At 45.5% G+C, this 21,244-nt stretch overlaps 1 protein-coding gene across 3 annotated transcripts in view; it reads right to left on the reverse strand.

Moving 5' to 3' along the window:
* LOC105684814 (protein sickie) overlaps window positions 1-21,244 on the reverse strand; it is a 164,370-nt gene that overhangs the window by 112,828 nt on the left and 30,298 nt on the right. For 2 of the 3 annotated variants that reach the window (XM_048650276.1, XM_048650274.1), the window contains exons 2-3: window positions 7,125-7,242; window positions 6,291-6,343 (exon numbers count right to left, since the gene is read on the reverse strand). In XM_048650276.1, coding sequence (XP_048506233.1) covers window positions 6,291-6,343; window positions 7,125-7,242 — 171 coding nt within the window. Of the gene's footprint in view, window positions 1-6,290; window positions 6,344-7,124; window positions 7,243-12,338; window positions 13,433-21,244 lie in introns of those variants that run through there. The other variant, XM_048650275.1, reaches the window with a different exon arrangement.

Here is a 21,244-nt window from a genome sequence, read left to right on the forward strand (position 1 = left end):
TGCCTCTTACAGAAGAAAGAAACCTCGTTGGATCACCAGAATCGTTTTCTCAAGTCAATTTATTTGCGAAAACACTCGAGTTGTTGTTAAAGAAAGTGGTGGGTATGGGAACATCGAGAACATTAACACCAAAACGCCCGTTTTCGCTCTCGGTACGGAACAAAACCGTTTAGGTAATCGGTACCGATCGGAAGTAAGGAATTCCCGCCTCCGTAACAATAATTCTCAGGGATCAAAGAATGATCGTTTCGCAGAGTATCCGCTCCCCGAATTTTCCGGGCTCGTAAAGAAAGGAATATAAGGATACGAAAAATCGTGTTATCCAAAAATGTGAATAGAAATATAAAATGCTTAGTATAAGGTTCCTGTAAGAGAAGCACTACAGGTGGGCTCGTTTCTCTCATGGGGGTGTGGCAGACAGACCGCATCAGCAATAAATGCGTGTGTGTATTTCTCACATTCCGGTTCCTGGGTTTCCTCTTTCTCTAACTGTAGCGGTAGTTTCCCTACAGGGGAATTTAAAACGGTTCGAAGTCCTCGCGTCTATCTCCCTCCTCTATTAGGATTATAAAAATCCAGAAATATTGAGACCACCCAGCTAAAATCAAAATAATAATCAAATAAACACTCCCGTGAGGCGTCGCGTATAACGTGTGTCTAAAGAAGGGTAAATTATTACTCGAACGGAGTTAATACCCTTTCCGTTCATTTCCCCCTCTAATCTCATTTATTAATTCCTTTTTCCGGCGCTTCTCTTCAATTAATCGGGATACCCATCGTTCCCATGAAAATTAGATGAATAATTTGAAAGAATCGCCGAAAAATCGTCTGTTCCAAAGGTTACGAAATAATTTTTATAAACTCAAAGGATGGATGAAAAAATCCAAAAGGATTACTCGTCAGATTGAAACAAAATGAGCGCCATTTTCGAAATTACAAGGCTCGATGTGTCTTACGTTTTATCAGAGATCTGTCGAGTGATGTTCGCAATAGGTATACCTATGTATATACGGGTCCGCAGTTATTTTGCGGGTGAAGATTTTTGTCTAGCGTATAAAATAGCAGTTGGATATAATCGCGGAATTCCTCGGCGTACAACGAGGGAACACGGGGTAAGTAAACACGGATGATTAATATGACAGTCGTATAGAAATAAGTATACACCAATGTACGATGTACACATAGATCTAACAATGTAAAAATGGTATAATGAGAGATCCGAAGAATTGTAATTACGATTAAATGAACGTAGACGTATGAGAAGGATAATTGCGAGATCATCCGACAAAATCAAGTATAGGTATACACGCCTAAGAAATAATCTTGCGTTAGATCTCCTAGGCACGGGTCAACTTTTAACTACACCCTAATTATACTCGTATCATCTCGTACGTACAAATAGTCGCGCTCGCGTCACACGTATACGAAAATAATCTACGGGGTGACGAAACGAATGAAGAACCGGGAGAATCTCGAAGCATGCGCAAAATGAAAAGCGAGAAATCACTTTAAAAAAAAAAAACAGATGCATCCGTTGCGAAGGAAACCTTGTGGCTCGGAAAAAAACGTAACTCAATAAATACGCGAATAAAAAAAGGGCGCCATTATTTTTCGAAGACATTAATTTTTAGTCTCGTTTTAAAATCGACCGTAGAATTGACCCACCCCGTATACACGCGCGACGTCGAGAGTACAAGAAAGTCAGGGCCTGTTATTATTATTCCTTGAATTAATCTGGATCGTCAACGAGACTGGATTAATTAACGTCAATAAAACGGTTTTTCATAAATTAACCGCTCCGCACCGTGGACGAGATTTATCAAACCTTAACGAACCCGAATCGTCGCTACGCGACGTAAAATAGTTACGAACCAGAAGGAAAAGGAAAAAAAATGCCGACTCCTACGCCCGGCAAGGATGAAATAACGTAACATTATTGGTCATTTAGGAAATTATGCAAATTGCATAACCGCCTAGTAGTTGTACGAATATGGAGATTCGAGCGTATGTATTTCATAAAACCGCGAGAGATACCGAGGCGATGAGGAAGCGTCGCGTGAATATTAGGAGATTGCGTGTGCGCCGCTCGCCTTAATTCGGTGCTTCCTGAAAACTCCGTAGGTCGTAACCGCGTATAACTTATGCTATTACGTGAAGATTCGTCAACTACCGCAACGCGGCGTTTCGGACCGCGAAGAGATCCATTAACTCGCGTAACGGCGCAAGCGAGTCGCCGACAGGATCCCGTCTTTCCCCGAGCCAATACGAATGGATTAACTCGTTTTTTCTCTGCCATTATCAAAACGACTCGAGAGCGAATGATTGTATTTTCTTTCTCTCTTTTCCTTCCTCGTACCTGCGTTCTGTACCGATCGCTCTTCTTTTCTTGTTCTTTTTTTTTCGATCTGTGCGACTAACTGTGAAAGATTTATTTTATCTACAGATCGTTAAAACGTCTCTCGAATTCAATATCTAAAATACCTAATCGACGCAATTACCGATAATTCATCAGGTAGAGTAGAATCGTAACTACACATTATGACATGGCTGCATTAACATTAGTATGGGTCAAGTCGGTCCCGAGCGAGTTCAATTTTTTTTTTTTTCGGCGATGAGTTCCTCATTACTCCAACTGCGAAACAAATTCGTAGATTTTTTTTCACGAATTATGAATGGAAAAAACCTTTTTTATCGCATCAATTAGTTTCTTTCTTTTTTTTTTTTTTTTTGTTGTTTTTGTTTGTCTAGTCCGGCATAATGGAACAATAATGATTCGTAATGAATGACCTCATCAATCACGTGAGACGATTTCGAGTATGGGAATACCCTACGGGTGATGGGTGGTAATGAAAATATTTGAGGCATCCCGCACCGTCGATTTGCCGATGCGCGTCACGCGGACCCTTGCAAATGTCGCGGCGAGTGTGTCTATATTTCACTGACGAAGAAAGGAATGACAAGGACGTACGCACCGCGATCATTGGTTTATAGTTTCGCAGCGTACGATCGCAGGTTCACTTTTTGATTCAGGATTTACCGAGGAGAGTTTTTCTGATCGCCAAAAAAATAAAAACGGGCTTCGTATTTATCATCGTTTCGAATATGCAAGAATTGAAATTGAATTGTTGAACAAAGTCTGATAGAAAATCATGGAAGGTATCGACTACCGAGGTGTAAAGAACTTGACGAATTTCTACCGTATTTATAAATTGGAGCTAAAATTTCTCGACTAATCTTTGTGACTCACGAAATCTTGGGGAATAGAAATAGATCACACTTTCTAGACCACTGGCGACACCATATAGGCGACTAGAGCGCCCGGTTCTGGACGAGTCTCGACGTCCGTTTGTTCGGCATTTTCATCCAATGTGGATAGCCGAGATGTGGGATCATTCGATATCGTGGAAATCGAAACGGTGATGCAACGTCAGCCGCGACGTAACGCGCGTCGGAGCGAACGTTCGACACAACGGTTCGATAGCGCGAGGTGGAAGTCGTAATACGTTGGGAAAGCAGGTGAGCAACATGCGTTCGAAGAGAATATGATGGATCGGGGAGGCAAGAGCTTTAGTCTCGACGGTGCGTGCTGCTTTACGTACCAGTTCGTGAGCTTTGAGCAAAACACGCGCTACCTTGCGTTTTACACGGTTCGAGTTTAATTATAGTCCGCCGCAACGCCCTAAGGTCCTCGGTAAAATTCGCAAACAGGGGCAAAACACGAGGTGGTTTTACGCGGTATGCTACCGTTTCGGCAACCCTTTTTCATCTCGCGTACCGCCCAAAACGAACACCATGGAAACGCGGGTGACGCTAATCTAGGGATTTACACTTCGTGTACGCGACTCGGTAAATCTGAGCGTGGGTATGTGAAATTCATTCGGTTCGAGAAGGATTACGATCAACGTGGGAATTAATTTTCAGTGCCCGGAAAATTTTCATAAAACAATTCGTCGTTTATAACCTGTGGGAAAAACAATTATTTTGAGGATGAATTCTTCTGATTTCAATCACCTAGCTATGAAATTTTTCACAGGAATTGAACGAATGAGAAATTGATGTATATCCTATCCCCAAAAGGAGGTGTTTACGCAAACTCAACAGAATATTCACGAGACAAAATCAGGCAACCCGCGACAGGCATGCCCTAACGTCGACTGATCAGGCCCGGGTCCGAACTCTATCAGGCAAACCGCGACAGGCATGCCCTAACGTCGACTGATCAGGCTTGCGTCTGAACTCTATCAGGCAGAACGCGTCAGGCGTGCCCTAACGTCGACTGATCAGGCCCGGGCTCGAACTCTATCAGGCAAAAGGTTGCAGGCGTACCAAAACCTCGACTGATCGGGCTCTGACCATCCCTGATTGGGCCCGAATCATGACCCGATCCGGCTGGCCGCGTCAGGCAAACCGGACAGATACCTCAACCGGCTCAGATCAGACATCAGTCCACCTGATTAATTTTCTGCTGGGGTAAGAGATGGATAAAAAAGAGTACATCGAATTTCATTCCGAAACAAGTCCGAAAACTGTGAAAATTGGGTCTGAATCCACCTTGCTGGTTTAGATAACAACTAGAATCCTAGAAAAAATCACTGGATTGAAGGAGATCGCTGATTGGTTCGCAGGGTTATTCACGTCGCTTTCCGTGGACCATGAAACTGATTTAATTGAAAAGATAACGAGGTGTGAAAATGATTCTTTAGGTGTCATTTCACCGATGGGCCAGAAAAAAGACGAACAAAGACAAACGACTAGACACCGTGTCGTCTATTAAATAGCCAGGAATTATTTTTACATCTCTTTGAGATGCCGACGATTCAACGCCTGAGAACGAGGCATGGCAAACCGTCGAAAACGCGACTAGTCCTGTATTCTACCGGCATACTTTTTGCTGCGAGAAAGTCAAGCGAACGACGCGCTCCACGTTGGCGAAGATCGGAACTATTTCTCGAGCGCGTCTCGCCGGAGTATGAATTTGCCATTTGAATTCAATCTGCAATCTCAGAAGCAAATTGCCGAAATTCAATAAACTTAAATGCCTCTGATTGGTTTCAAAAGTTTGTCGTAGAACATTGTAGAACACAGAATCACTCGTCCTAGGGCACAGCAACCCTACAAACTAGGGCAAAGTAATATTTGTTCTGAAAAGATTCGAACGTTTTCCGAATTATCTTTACACATACGTATCTATCTCTAATGTTGCACATATTTACAATCCTTAGAGCCTCAGTGGGCCACGGAGGCAATGGAATCCGATGTTTCCCGTCGTCAGCAGCATGTACTCGACACTCGGTCGGCGTACCGTTTACACGAATGCAGCGCGTTCTCGTTTTTCTTTAAAAATAGAAAACAAAAAAAAAAAAAAGTAAAAAAAAGAAAGAAGAAGATGGCGTTATATGGATGTATATTTTAGCCGGGGCACGCGCCCGCACAGCTGCGTGTCCAAACCACCGTAGATCACCGCGCAACGACGCTGCAGGCGCTGCTGCCCCCCATGGATCCAGTAAAAACGCAAACACATGTAGGTACTTTCCAGATCCTTTTATACTCCTACCTCACTACGGTAGTAGACGTCGTCTAGTCGTCTACCGTGGTCCCTTCCTCAAAAGTCGCTTCCTCCCCCGTGCGGCAGGATCTCACGGGGTTCCAGCGATAACTTATTATGTCTACCTCGCTCACGCAGTCGAGGATCCAACTCATAAGGTTTTAACGCCCACCGCGCTCCGGTCTTCTCGTTCAACATTTTTTTTGTTTTTCTTTCTTTTTTATTCATCGGTTTTTTGTCTCTTTTCGATTCACCTCGTGGGCGGAGCGATATCTTCATCCCGACCCGGGGGCTACCGCTCCGCAATGCCTGCGATCACCTAATCGTCCAATTCTTTGGTGCAACGATCTTGATCTCACCGAGCGGATGATATGTACATATGCACTCATAATGGAAAACTCCTCATGGATTCTTAAGGCGCATCGAATATGCTCGAAAACACGCCACGTCACTTCCGCGCGAGCGGTTCACGACGACGACGTATCCTACGTAGGACGAAGTGTTTGAATTTTATAAATACAACCACTTATTACACGTATACGTACACCTACGTACCTCATATACACGCACACCAGACGTGTGTATGTGCTCATTGTTAGCAGTGAATGGTGTTATTACAATCAGCATATTATAATGAGGATAAAAGACGGAGGGTGGAGGGTGGAGAGGTGGTCTTATAAAATATGAATGGAATATGTCGAGGCGACGCGAGAGACAAAATGAATAAAGAAAAGATTTGACTCACCATTTGTTGCGTGTTTCTCGGTTTTCGATTAACGTCAATCACCTTCTGATTAGCTGCAACAAAGAGCGATCAAAGTTGAAAATCGGTTTGCCCGTGACCCATTGACGATATCGCCAAGCCGTCAGCGTCGCCGCGCACGTGAATCATTCACTTTGGCATAAAGACGTTTTGCATGCATGCACCCGCCTATCTTGTACAGTATAATTTATTCGCGGGAATACGCCGCGTTATTTGTACAATTTTTATGGCTAGCCATCGCATTTAAGCTGTACACATCGGCGGTGCTTGTGGCACATGGCGTACGATTAGCACGTGATCACAGCACGTACCACGAGTTAACTGTCGGTAACCATTTAAGATAGTTTAGCGCACAGTTAAGTTCACTTCCTGATTCAGTCCGTACGGAACCAGATAACTAACACCGAAACCTGAAACTACATATTTTCACGGTTCGATAACCCTCCCTAGGGATTTAACGATCTGAAAACTTTTACGGATTTTGACGAGGAATCTATTTTTCGACTCGAGCAAAATTGACGATCAATTTTCACCCCGCGCTAATCGGTGCGTACGAGAAGCTCCGACAACGCGACGCGTCGTGTTCGTACAATTGAAAGATTTCGTGGGATTTGAACGGTTTGAATTGATGCGAGGTTTACGAGATCAGAGGAGGAGGATTTGGTATAGGTGGGAATAAATCCACGTCACGGGTGAAAGGTCTAGTTTAGTGAAGTGTTTGTTTGACTTGAGATTTTAGTATCAGCTGGTCGAGGGTTGCACCTGCTTCCGAGCTGACGATCCAAACAAGGGTCAGATTGATATTGATGTACTTACTGACAGCCTCGACGAGATCTGCGAGCAGTACGCCGTCGCAAAGATCTGCTTGGAGGTCCGTAACCCTTCTCCTGGAACCGCCGCGCTCCAGGTAATGATTCGCCCAGTCGGTGTATATCTGAAACGAAAGATACCGAGTTCGTTACGAGGAGACTGCGTAACTCGTTAATCGGACAAACCAAGTGTTTCGGAGAAAACGAAACGTACGCGCTCGCTATAATTACAATCAACCAGCGCCGTGCGCGCGGTCGTAAGTATTCCGAGTACGCGCGTAAGCCTACTCATGGTATAATCCTGATTATAGTTTTTGGTTACCAAGAAGGTTGATAACGGAACGCGGGGAGCAATCCGGGTCGCGTTATTCACGCTATGCTGATGCGGCTATACATACCAAGAAAATGAAAAAAAAAAAAGAATAATTGCAATATCGGCGAAAGATACAACTCATACAGTTTCTAATCTCATTTATTACATTCGTATAGAATACTGTACACTATACGGAAAAATATTCGGATAAGGTGGTCCTCGATGACGGGGAAGGTGATGACGATGATAATTCGTACGCATATAACATCAATTTAGTCGATTGAGAAGAACGACGCCGCGAAGGACAAACGATCGGCGTAGGGCCCACGGAGGGCGGGGGGGGGGGGGGGGAGGTGGCTTCAACATCGCCACGCAGTTCTCGATGGTTATAATTGCTAGCATCATGGGTGCCGCAGGAGTCAGGGGTAAAGCGGTCACCAGGGGCAACGTTGACTCGATTAATATTTTTATTGGCCTGGGTCGAAGTTACGGGTACACAGGGATCGGCGGAAAATTTACATGGCATGCGAACCATAATTCGTTTTGCACTTAGAAACAATCGCGTGCGTAATTGACCGTTCTGGGTGCGTGCAACTTCGCGTCTTTGTATCGCCTATGACGTCGATAAAACTTATCTCTCTCTCTCTCTCTCTCTCTCTCTCTCTCTCTCTACACAGTGCGCGATGTATCCTTCTTTTCACGTACCAGCTTCGCTGGCGTATTTTCTACGGGCAACGGAATTATAATCATCCGCGAGTAGTACATCTAGATATTTGTTTCAAATTTTTCATTTCTCCTTTACTTTTAATTAAAATCAATTGAACGGTGAAACGAAACTGACGTGACTGGAAACTCAGATCGAATGTGTACGCTTTTTTTATGCTTCGAACCGAGTTGAGAAAAAAAATCGGTTAAAAATTACCGCACAAACATATCCATGGGGAAAATAGAATGGTGGTATGAAATGAAAGAAATTGACGCGACCTGGTTTTCTTTGGTAAAAATATAAACTGCACCACCTGCAGCGTCGTACGCGCGTTGTACTCGTCTATCCGCGTTATAACGATCGGCAAGGTTTTATGTATCTCAGTTCAAATGAGCAGACCAGCTGTGATCGTGGTTCCGGTAGCAGTTATTATAACGGCTCTCGAGAGTCGTAAACATTATTAGTAATGCAATCTAAGTAAGATAATAACAATAGCCAACGCGTACAGAAGCTCGTCGGGGTTCGTTTTATGGAAAGAAAGAGATGTATGGAGATGAGAGGGAATTAGACTTTTCAACAATCTGCAGCTGTCGCCGTTACACCGTACGAAGGACGCGCGTTGCAAGAATTATACGTGTACGTACGTATTCTCGCCACTGACTAACGAAAAATAAAGAGAAAAGTAAAACAGACAACACACGTGACGTCTCGAAATTAATCGCGTAAATATTCTTTCGATTCTTTGTTCTTGATTAAGGACAATTTACACTAGAAGGATACAATTTTCATTCTCGAAAATCAATTGCCGCCTCGCATGGGCTCCACACGAAATCACCGTCAAAAAGGGTGGGTAAATTTTTGACGCCAAGTACGATTCTCTGATAATTCTGGGTCGAATCTAAAAAGCTCGAATGTCAACCGTATTCAACCCTTTCTCAATTCCTGTAATGTACCGAAGGCGAAGGTAACGACGTCTTTACGTACGTATATGAGTGTGTATACGTATCCGCCCCTAGTCGTCGTCTCCTCACGCACGCTGCCGCCTAGTCACCGGTTCCGAGCACGCAGCCATATAATCTATAATCCCATACAATCGAGCGGTGTGCCCACATAGCTCGTGTACGTACCGAAAGTATATTCGTGGACGTGTGCGCGCGTATCGGTGCCTAGGTATATATCCGATCGCTACGTGATCCGTGAGTGTGCGCGAACCACGTAGGCAAAGAGCATAGTTCGATGTAATCGAGTCAACGGCTGACGTTAGACGCCTATTGTGACATCGCGGGCGACACTCTCGCGGTGCCGTTAAAAAAATGATAATGACGACGATAATGATGATGGTAAAAGAAATAAACGCGACGGGGGACGACGGTGTCATTGAATTTCACGGCGAACTCGTATGTGACAATGAAACCTACGCGTGCAGGCACGTCACATCGACTCCGTAGATCTCACAATACACGCGGGAAAATGTTCGCGAGTAGTTTTCCACGAAATCGAACTCTGATCCTGATTTCAACGACGCACGATCGAAAACCACCCTTCGCCCTTTCTTTTTTCCTCGTCAAGTTGTTCGTCGGGAGCAACGAATCTACGGGCGAATCGTTGATTCTCCAGTGACAAAAAAAAACAAAAAAATCTCAAATTGTTCGCAGGGGATATCGTTCGCGAACCAAAAAATAAAAAAAAAAAAAAAAGAGAGAGAGAAAAGAAACGTACGGTTATATATGGTTTTTAGAGAAGGCGATCGCGTAGAGGAGCCACTCTCGGATTCGTAGTGTTTATTGTGCTGGGACAGAGCCAATGTTTTCGCGACGGAGGCAGAGAGGAGAAAAAGGGGAACCCCGAAAGAAGATGCGAGAAGAAGGAGAAAATCTTAACGGAGAGGGTATAAATTAGTGCGAGAAAGAAAGAGATGGAATTAGAACGAGAGATAGGGATGGACTTGGTGCAGAGGTTCGAACGAGAGGGGAGATGCGGAGGGGGTTAGTCACCGGCGTACGTACACACCACAGCGGGCCTATTTTTGAGCTCGCCAAAGAGAGAACCAAGATGACTTCCTTCATAATTTCGGGTCACTCCTAATCTCTATTATTTCAAGCCGCGGACCAAAAGCCCTAAGTTTCTGATACTTCCAACCGAAATACGTATGTAGGCGTATCGAAACAAGGACGCTCTCTAACGAAACTTCTTTCACGAGGAACACGGATTTTCTTTAGCGGAAACACGAGATTCTCGTGGACATGCTCGGGCTACAGGCGCGGTACGCCACGAAAGTTTTGAAAGCTATCTGAAAGTCGATCGTTCGAAGAGCTCGGAGTGGAACGAGATCGTTTGAGGATAAACGGAGAGCAACGAAAAACTTGCGATCTGACGATCTTTGGACGCTTCACCGAGCTGATTTTTGAAAATGACGTACAATTTTTGTCCAGAGTCGGTTCGACATCGCCATTCGACTTTCTCAAAAACTATGAAATAACGAGACGTTCGCTGCTCCAGTTTCATCGAGTCGCCGAACCAGACGTTGATTAGGTCCGACCTGTCACGTTTCGTAGTCAACGGTAACGATGATTGATACCGAGCGTACGGAAACTAATCATTCCTATACAGGTATTGCGGTATTGCGTTACGTGTCAAAAATAATCCGTCATTTTTCAAAAACGTATCGCATTCCCGTAGCGACGAGAGACCCCGGGCGAAATCCTCGGTACGGCGAGTCGAATCGCGGGGTCAGCTCATCTCCAAATCTCAAGTTACTCTCTACAGCGTGTCGAGTCTTTGATAACGATCTCGCGAACCTTTGAGGAATGGCCGTTTGAGTTCTCTAACCTTTTCCTCCACCCCACGCTGTAACCGTAGCCCGTAGGTGTTGATAAAGCCGTATTTATGCTGTACCCACGGTGCGGCGTACGGACCACGCGTGTGTATATAGGTATGGAAAGGTACGCGTCGTAACCCACACGTAGAACAACGTGATGGGTACGCATATTTTCAGGACTTATGCTGCGTATTTTCAGGCGTGACCACGGCTCACGGGATGGACAAGTCCTCGTCGCGTCTGGTGTATTTCGTCTGGAAAAGTTCGCGTCGCAATCTCTTCGGAATCCGGAGTCCGTCCGGGGTGGATAAGGAGAGGAAAAAAAACAAAAAAAAAAAATAGGAACGCGCGCGTCGTGATTTCGGCGGCAACGAATCTTCGCATCTTGACTCTAATCTGGTCCAGTGCAGCGTTAGGATGTATTTTGGACGTAGACTGCGCAACGATATCTGAGACGAGCTTGCAGAGCTTGCGGATGTGACTCTCGACCACGATGCGGGATATACGCGTAATACGTAACCGTATCGAAGCGACTTCTTCCGACCAGACACACGCGTGACATAAAAACTAACAAAACCGCGGCGGAGGAAACGAAAGAAAAATGAACGAAACAGCGTACGTTTATAATATGCACGTGCCTCGATGATCGCATCCACACGCCCCGTGCACCATTCGAAAGCGATATCTATATAGCCCTGATTTACGATGCAGTTTCGATGCTTTTTTTTGTCAATTCACGTATACGAAAGATTCGAATGAAAAGAGTTTTGGAGTCCGTTCTCCTCGCGGCGGTTATGATATTCGTCGCGAATTTATAGCTCTGTTTATCAAAAGAAGAAAGCCCAATATTTCACTCGATTACACTCTCTTCTCCGATCCGTGTCATCGATATAAACAACGATTTTTTTTTGTCGCTTCAACTTTTCTGCTTTTTTCGTACCAGTCTTTGGCCTATAATTAGAACATTACGTGCTCTTTCCTGTAAGTGGACGCATCGGAAAACCCTTTCCGGACTCTAATGACCGGGAGCAAAATCCAAGAACCGTCAGACTCTCTGGCCGACGAATCTGCAGTAAATTTTTTGGTAACGATCCAACGCGGGACGAAGAAAAATATTCCGAAAATCATATCAACGCTACTTGCATTTCTGGATCACTCGTGTCAGTCAGTACTTCCGCTGAGAAATGTTGAAAACGAATCCGATCGAAGAAAGAAATTTCAAATTGTCACGTTGGGAGTCTTCCTAAATTGAGTCGTGGATTTCGAAATTTCGAACTATTACCAATGGTGTGGGTAGAAGTGATCGCGAATTTGGAGAAAAAGAAATCGCTCACATCATCTATGAACTGGACTCTGATCATTTAGAGAGCAGCCCCAATTGTACCTGTAGGATATTTCGGGTGGTGGGATCGATCTTGACGTCATCGGTGGATCCTTGTACAGATCTAGGAGCTCTGATGCAAGCCATAATCCGATAGTTTGGTTGGCTCCTATTCGAAATCCGTGATTGGGTAAACGCGCCCGCTGCGAAGAGGCGAGATACAAGCGCTCCAACGCCGTTGGCGGTGACGAGCGCGTATCCCGTGCAATAAAGATAAGGCTTAGAGGGTTTAAAGAGCTTAAAGGTTAAAAGGTTGAGAGGTTCGAAGGCGCAAAGGTATGCCAGAGGTATGCCGCGTTCGGCATTCGTTCGTCTCTCGATATCTACCGCGAGTCACCGGCACCGAACACCCGCGCACATCTGAATGTCCACCTAATGATTCTGACGGTCCTTTTAACGCCACTAAAAAGCTGCCACAATCACACACTTTACAAAATACAACTCTCGGTCGGACGCGACGCTTTTCAACGAAAGAATTCAACCGGATTTATGATCTCGAAACGTCTAGACGTAATCTAGACGACGGATCAACAGATGACAGTGTTAACAACAACAACAACAACAACAACGATTGCTCGGGGTTCACGGAACACTCCACACGCGTTATGTCACGCGATACTTTTTCAATCACCGCGTCATCGTTCTTCGTTAATCGAAGATTAACTCGTGCGAGTACGATGTGGTCTAATTGAAATTTTATTTCATACAACTTTGACTTATTCTTTACATTGGCACTGAAGAGCGAAACGATTCCGACAGAGACACGCGAAGGTCTTTGAATTCGTTTACGAGGTTGGTGATACGGTGTGTAAATATATATACTATGTAAATATCTGTACAAATATATGCTTTATTATCAATCTCTATTATTTTCTAGACAACTTGTTCAAATATTTGCGTTCTTCGAACATCGTTGGAGGGCATCGATAAAAACTGGTCAACGATCGATGCTCCGGAATAACGTTGAATTAAAACATAAAATCTCTTCTCTAAACCAATCGCGGATCCTCATAACTTTTTGCGAATCTTCGATGTACTTAGAAAAGTATCGATACCGATTTCAACTTCCATGATCGGCGCGCACATTTTCGAAGGCAGACCCGCGACCGGTGCGACGCGCGTCTCAACGGTGCGGCGTACCAGACGTGACTGAATCCTAAGCGACGCTCGGCGTCGACGATAGCTGCTCGTGTGTACGTCCGGATGCCTCGAGCAGTCAAAATATTGACCTAAAATTACCACCAAACCCAACTAAACCCAGTGACAATTTCACCCATACCAAACGGCCGACTGAAGGCAATACGCGAATCGGCGAAACTCCGCAATCTCTGCCGCAAGGAGTCGAAGAGGTTCCGATACAAATTTCCAAAGACTTTTACAGATCGTAGGGCGATCCCGGTGAAAAAAAAATGTCTCGTCAAATGAAATTTTTATAACCGTGCTCGTCTGGTGTACAACGACAGAGAAATCGTAAATCAGTTCTTGCACGTGGCAACTTCGTCGTCGTCGTCGTCGTCGTCGTCGTCGTCGTCGTCGTCGTCGTCGTCGTCGTCGTGTTTGCTCGTGTAAAATTATTGTGACAGTCGAGGGGCAATAGCCTGAGGACAATTTTTCTTTATACTTACCTAATTCGAGGTCAGAAGTGAACGCGAGCGGTAATATTGGCGTATTATTCGCGGCTGCGGCTGCGGCGTCATCGTCGGTTCGTGGGGGTTAATAATAAAATAAATTCAAAAGACAATTCGGCTTCGGGCGGTACGTGCAGCGGACGGCTTCCGCGAGTCGTTCGGACAATATTTTTTCCACTCGAACAAAAATAACATCTGAGAGAAGCGAACAGATGATTGGGTGATTAGAGATTAGGGTTAGAGCCTATGCACGCCGCTCCAGCAACAGCCAGCAGCTAGTAGTTCGTAGCTAAACTTTCGTAAGATTACCGGAATAGAGGCGTTACTTTACGGGGCAGCAAAAGCATGCAGACGCTTCAGCGGCAAATGAAGAAGCTGAACGCGGACGTTCACTTTCAACGTCCACCGAACGATCGCTGATTAAGTGAAACAAATTAACGGATTATTCCGAGTGCACCCGGCGAAGCTTCGCAGCGGCTCTAAATTAATCAAAGAATAATTGAGATCCGTTTTTACTCCGGTATTTTCGATACGTTTCGTCGAACTTTCGATGCTCGACTTTCGGGTATTCGCCCACTCAACGAGTTTGCATTGAAATATAATCTGCAGCTGAGAGATGGAATTTCCGAACGGATGGCCGATTTTTCGAAAGAGTTTTTACTCTTCCGTAGAAAGATATTTTCTCGTGACTCTCTCGTAGTTTCCTTTCGATCGACTCGCGACGGCCGTCATAGACGAAATACAATAAAACGATCATCGGAACATTTCTCGGGTATATTTTTATTTACCGCGTGATGAAAGAGCAGCAGGTTCGAATGGATCGTGGCGTGAGTCGCACGAAGCCGGGATTGATGAACATTCGAAACAGGTGCCGAGCACTTTATTACGATTCAAAACAGTACCCAGCTGGGTTTGCTGTACCTCTATACCGGCGATAATTGTGACGCGCTTAAACGTGCGTTGAAACAACCTACGTTGCTATCACTTATAACGCACTGTACGGTGACGCGCGACTTCCAGACCAAGATCTTCACCTCCAACGATTCCAATCAATTTCTTAGAAAAATGTGACACCGAGTTATCTCGAAGTCATAAATCCATTTCAAACATTTCACACTCCAATTTTTTTTCCTCGGAAAATTCCATCGACGTCGTTTGCCACGAGACGTCGTTTTCAGTCAGGTGTACTCTAATGGTGAATTATTTAACGGAGAGTCAAAAAAATTCGGACACGAAGGACTTCGGACGTAGAAAAGACTTTGGAGGCAGAATTGAACGTTTCCTTGTCCACGATCCTCTTGATCAAATATTATTTCTCCTGTACCGAAGGTAAAGGTCGAGCCGAGGCGTAATTCGAGGGGTAAAGTTTTATACAGAGATTCGGCAGCTAGCTCGCGTCAGACGAAGAAGCTATATAAAAGTGATGTGGGGTGCTCTACGCCCAGAATGATCGTGATTCGTGGGCATATAGGATCCCCTTGTATGTATAATACATGTGGAGCGTTCCGTCTCAACTCGACCAACTTCTGATACAAGCTGGATTTTTTTTTCACATTTTTTCAGCCACTACCTTCCATGGTACCGAAGAAAAGTACTCTTCATTTTTCGCTTCGAAACTCTCATGGAGCTGCTGGGATTCCTCGAAATTTTCAAACGAGTCTAAAAAATTCGGAAAAAAGTCAAGTCCGAAAGACTCGTTACATTTATTACCGCACATCCATGTGTGCAGCGGGGCTATGTATAACCAGTAGAAGTTTTTCTGGCTGAAGAATAGGAGGAAAGAATATAATCAAGAGAACTGCGAGAATACGAGACCTCGGAGCGGAATTATTAGAAATTCGAAAGCGACTTCTCGTTGTCGCCGATGTCCCTCTCTCGGAGTCGTCCCCTCCGTTATAATATCTGCTTCTGTACACGGACAATAATTTAGGGTCTCAGATCTTAAATCTCGTATGTAAAAACAAAAGGAGGGAGCCAAAGTGTAAAAAAGACCCACGAGCACGTGGCGCTTCCGACGCAGAGAAAAATAAAGAATTAAAAAACGAAAAGCGAAAAAAACATGGAGCGTATAAAAGTTGGAGGCGACGCGACGCGACGGGCGGACCAACACATTCATGCAAATCAAGAGGGATACGAACGAAAGAGACGGACACGAACGGGAAAACTCTCGCGGATGGATAGCCTGCGTGGACAGGACGGACGGACGCATCACGTGGGCGGGGTGGTGGCCGGCCACGGTGGCAGAAAAGGCTAAGTAGTAACGGAGGCCACATGTTCGACTTAATTCTATCCCGCAACGTAGCTAGGGGGAATCTTAGCTTTTCTTTTATCTATGTTACATATAAGCGTGCGCGGTATCACACGTGGATACGTTTCTGTATTACGTATATACGTAGACGTATCGTTACATGCGTTCTTATGTAAGTAGATAAGGATGGATTAATAACGAAAAGGGTTCAAGCGAAGTCGTGAGTGGGACGTCGTCTGCGGATGCGCGTCGGTTAGGGAATTCCAGGAGTTTACTACTCGTTAGTTATTTATTTTTTCGAAATTTATATCGCGATATTCCACCTCGCGAGGAGCGTACGGATAATCCGAATATGACCCAATTAAGAAATACCCCAAGGTGCTATGTACAAGCTCCTTATACATGTATATACGGAAGAGGGTAAGAAGGAGCAGCGGCTGGTCAAGCCAGCGTTAAATAAGCCCGTTTCCGAAGCGAGGGCGATCTCGAAGGTGAGGGTAGAAAATCCGGGGGATAATGAAGACGACCGGGTAGGCGGTATCGAGAGGGCGGGGTGGTTGGGAACCTCTGTAACCCGGTTAGCGGCCCCCAAGAACTAGAGGATGCACCCTCTGCTTCCCTCAGGACGTGCACGACCGTACGTGTCCCGAAGAACGACCGTCCCTAGCGCGTTGCACGGAATACAGAGACACGGGTAAAGGTTTCCATGGTTACCGTACGGAGTAATTTTTACATGCGCCCGATGCAAAAGGTCACGCGGTGTACGTGGAGAAAGAGCCTCGAGCTCGCGGAGCGAGAAGATATCTGTCGGAATCGCTGGACTAGGTGCGATAAATTTTGAGGAAAAAGAATATTCGAGGGAATTAGATCGGGATGAATATTTATGGGAAGAAGTTAGTGTGGCGTTACACGGTATTAAAATTTCCTCAACATTCGTTTACGAGCGGTTCGGATCCGCGAGGAGCGCGATCGGTGTAATTTATTTGAACGACTCGCCGCTCTTTTTTCTATTCAAGAGACGCTGTTTTATTCACAATCCTCTGACACGCGTCGCTATCTAGGCGCCATGTCACCACGTGGGCATGTTTTATGAATGAGTAACACGTACATATCATTATCATACACGCGCTATGCGCGATCCTCTCATAATAGGTATATATGTATACTACGCGACCGACTCTGTACGGAGACCGGGCTTGTTCCGAAGCTCCGGGGCCCAACCCTCCCATTGTGCCATGGACCGTGTGGGCCTTATGACTGATACGAAAGTGGCTAGACTCGGATTGTTCGCATGTGAATATCCTCGTGTGTTACGTATAATTATTGTGCATCGTAAGCCCCCTGCAATATCATTAAACCGTAAAATGCCACCCGGAAGTCGAGTCGGTGACAACTTTCACCTCTGATCCTTATACGTCGTTGTATCACCGATGTCATTTTTGTATTACCTTCTTTTTCATTCTCTAAAAATGGAGAATGAAAATGTGACGTGGGCGTGTGCAACAAACCGCTCGAAATCGTCGCGACGGGTGGCTTGGCATTTCGCCTCGAAGTAACCCGACTGAGGTGTCCTCGAAATCAACCCTTCGGAAAATGGTATCCAGTACGATTTTATCGGGATACTTTGGGTCATCTTTTCGAATCAATATAGACTTGTCTGTCTGGAATTGGAGGCGTTAAATTCGAGGAGATATTTGAAATAAATGAGAGGTAGGTGCTCATTGGTCCGCATTGTTGAAAAGTTGGCAAAACCGTCTTCCGATTCCATGTAATCTCCGCGCCTCCAGGGAGTCTCTGTCGTCTCGGAATCCGGCGCACGCAATTTCTTAAAGTAATTAGCCCCGGTTCACAAAGACCGAAGAAGTTTGCGACTCCCCCGTCTCCTTCTCTTTGACGACGTGGGTTTCCGTCGTGGTTGAATAACGCGGCTTCCTACCCACCTACAGCTTTGCACCACACGTGATATTATTCCTGACCACTCGAAATCACCGAACGGTTATCCTCTCGCATTCCCTTACGTCACCGCGTGATTGACGTAGGATCGCTGGGAAGTTTGATCGCGGGCTCTGCTCGGAGTCGGGCTACATTCGGTCGAATTGAATCGATCAAGTGAGACGCGGAGGAGCACACTCGGCCCGGGGTGCCCCGGAATTGCGATAATTTTTCCAACTCACGTACCCGCCATACGTGTGCAGAGGGTCGCAGGACCCGTGACGGATGGACGAACGCCTCCGGAAGACACGGTAACTCGCTACCGTCCTAACGAGCCCTGACGTTCGGGGGTCGAGGAGGCTCGGCTTATCCCCTTTCGCTTGAGTCGCAAAGATTCACCGAAACACCCTTCGCGCTCTGTATCATTTTTCTTACCATTTTTCATTCTCGTCGGTGTTCGAATGTCTCGTTTCGACTCGACGACACCGCGGCGGTAAGCACAATCGAGGAGGACGGGCGATCGAATGGGAAGTGGGGGGGGCTCGAAGGGAGACAAAAAATCCGTATCCTTGAACCCTCGAGGTGCGCTGGCTGTGGGACGCGGGCGTCGAGATGCAAATGCCGCGCAATCGGGTCTCATTAAGCCTTCGAGAAACTGATTATCGCTGTCCGTATTTAGCCGCGAGCTCCGTCAGCTGATTTGCGACATCGGATGGAACGCGACTGATTAGCTTGACGCGTATCATCTGTGCGCGCATTGAGTCGTGGATCCCTCGCCAATTTTTCTATATTTAGGAGAGCACTTCTTCGTCGACGACTCACCGGATCGTTGACGTCAATAGATCCGAGTGATCGATAGCGGCAAACGTGATTTGCTTGATTAGTGTTGCGTAAACTTCAACAACGTTTCTCCCCCAACAAAGAAGAAGCTGCGAACGCACCGACTTCAGTCGGTAGGTGAAACGCTGCGATACCATTGGGGTAAAGTTGCGGAAAGTTGCCTCGGGGTTATTAGTGTTTCTCTGATTGCGATACAACGTGGAAACATATTTTTGACATTCGGTTACGCCTGCAACCCGCAGGAATCCGGATATCAATTTATGGAATAATTCGTACCACGATTGATTACCCGCGACGATATAACATCACAAATAAACGATAATTGATCATCTGCAAATTATTGGCAGCTGTATCCGCCACGAACGATTCGCGGCGCAATTTTTCATGTTGTATGAATAGTTTGGAGTACAAAATCACCCGTCAAAGTTGAACCCGGAACGGAGGACGATATCGAATTTCAAACGATCCAGAGAACTATGACGAAAAGTCAGGAGCGCTGACGCTGGAAATTCCGATTCGAACCCGTCAGCGGCGCGACGATCAATCATCGATGAAACGATTCGACGCCCTGTACGAAAATTCAAAGTGAATAACGCAACGCAGATATGTTCGTAGGTCACATCTTGCGTTCTGCGAGGTAATCAACCGTGCCTAATACTAATTCGCGGTATGGGCAATCCGTTAATCCGGATACCTTAATTGGTTTATTTAGGCGAAATCCCTACCCCGGTTGAAAAGGAATAGTGAAATCCGAACGGATTTCCCCTCCGCCGTCTCATTCCTTCGCGTACATCTCACTTAACCCTTCGACCCGAGCTACCGAACCGCTGCTCGGACGTACCCATACCCATACCCACATCGATACGCGCCTCGTAGATTCTAGAATCTAGTTGTTCTCGGGGGCACACCCCCGATAATCGAATTACGCGGGGTAATTCATCCCACGCATCTATTAAGGGGTGACGTTTTTCGAATGCCCACAATGCAAACGGCATAAAAACTGTCGGTTCACGTTCACGATTTGCCCATTACACGCAGAGACATATGGGGCATTCCCTGCACCGAATCAACAAATGCTCGGCCTCGCCGGTTTCAATTTGTTTCGCCTTATTCGAAAAAAAAACAAATGTGTAAAGTTTCTGTGATCGAGATGTTGGAATTGCATAGTATAAGTCAGTGCCGAGAATTAATATTCAAAATTCATCTAGAGCATTTCGTGGATGCTTGGAAAATTTTAGAGCGATTAGAAAAATTGCGTGGAGCAACACTGATTGATTTTGCACAGAATGCTCCGTATGACGCGATATGTATGTGTCGTAAAGGGTTAACGAACATATCTATAGTATTTTATTTACCAAACGGAATCGAATTGCGGAGGGTTCGAGCAAATGGTTGGATTTTAAGGTGGACAAATGGGCACTCCGCACGGGTTAATCGAGTCAGCTTTGTCCTACGGCTGTCGTACCGATCTATTGTTTTCGTTGCCAGGATTGTTTATGGAAAAGCTATACGCTCCACCACGCGCCCTACAGGCTTCTGTCTACTTCGACTCTCCTAGTTTACCCCCCTCGCAGACGAGTGAAAATATATTTACGTGAAATTCGCATTCGAAGAGTGACTTCGATTTTCATAAAAAATCGACGACTCGTCGTTGAAATCATCGGGTGAGTAAATCCCAAGTACGGAAAAACTCCTCGACGAAATGGTTTTCATTAGTCATCGTAAATAAGTAAATGTTTTACAACTGGTCGGATGTCAGGTTTTATCAGATGTATATTTTCACGGGTCCTAAAAAGTAGCGTTTGTGGTCACAAGGGTTTTTTTCTAAAAACAATTGACATTTACACGGGACACGTGTGGATCCTTTCCCTCATTATGTCAACGACGTAACTGTCACGATACATGATGCATTTATTCTACAACTGGAAAACAATAATTATCATAGGGCATTCTCTCGTTTCCGCTTCGGTCTTGACCTACGACGACGACCAGACGATCGTATTTATGATATTCCAAACGTGGAACCCCGAGGCAAAACGTAAGCGGAAGAAGGAGAGCGGAAGTCGCTCGTGTCTTGTCATAGGTTTTAGTTCGTAATATCAGGTTCGGTCTGGTAAGTCAAGTTCCCTGCAGGTTTTTACCCTGCACCGTTTGTGCAGTTTGGATAGAATTTCAATGGGGGGACGGGGCGCAAATTGGCAATCGAAGCAACTAATTTAGAACTGGGACGCGACCCGGTCCCGAAGGGTCACACCGCGCCG

This window comes from Athalia rosae, chromosome 2, assembly GCF_917208135.1.
Source record: "Athalia rosae chromosome 2, iyAthRosa1.1, whole genome shotgun sequence".
In the NCBI taxonomy this organism is placed as follows: domain Eukaryota; kingdom Metazoa; phylum Arthropoda; class Insecta; order Hymenoptera; family Athaliidae; genus Athalia; species Athalia rosae.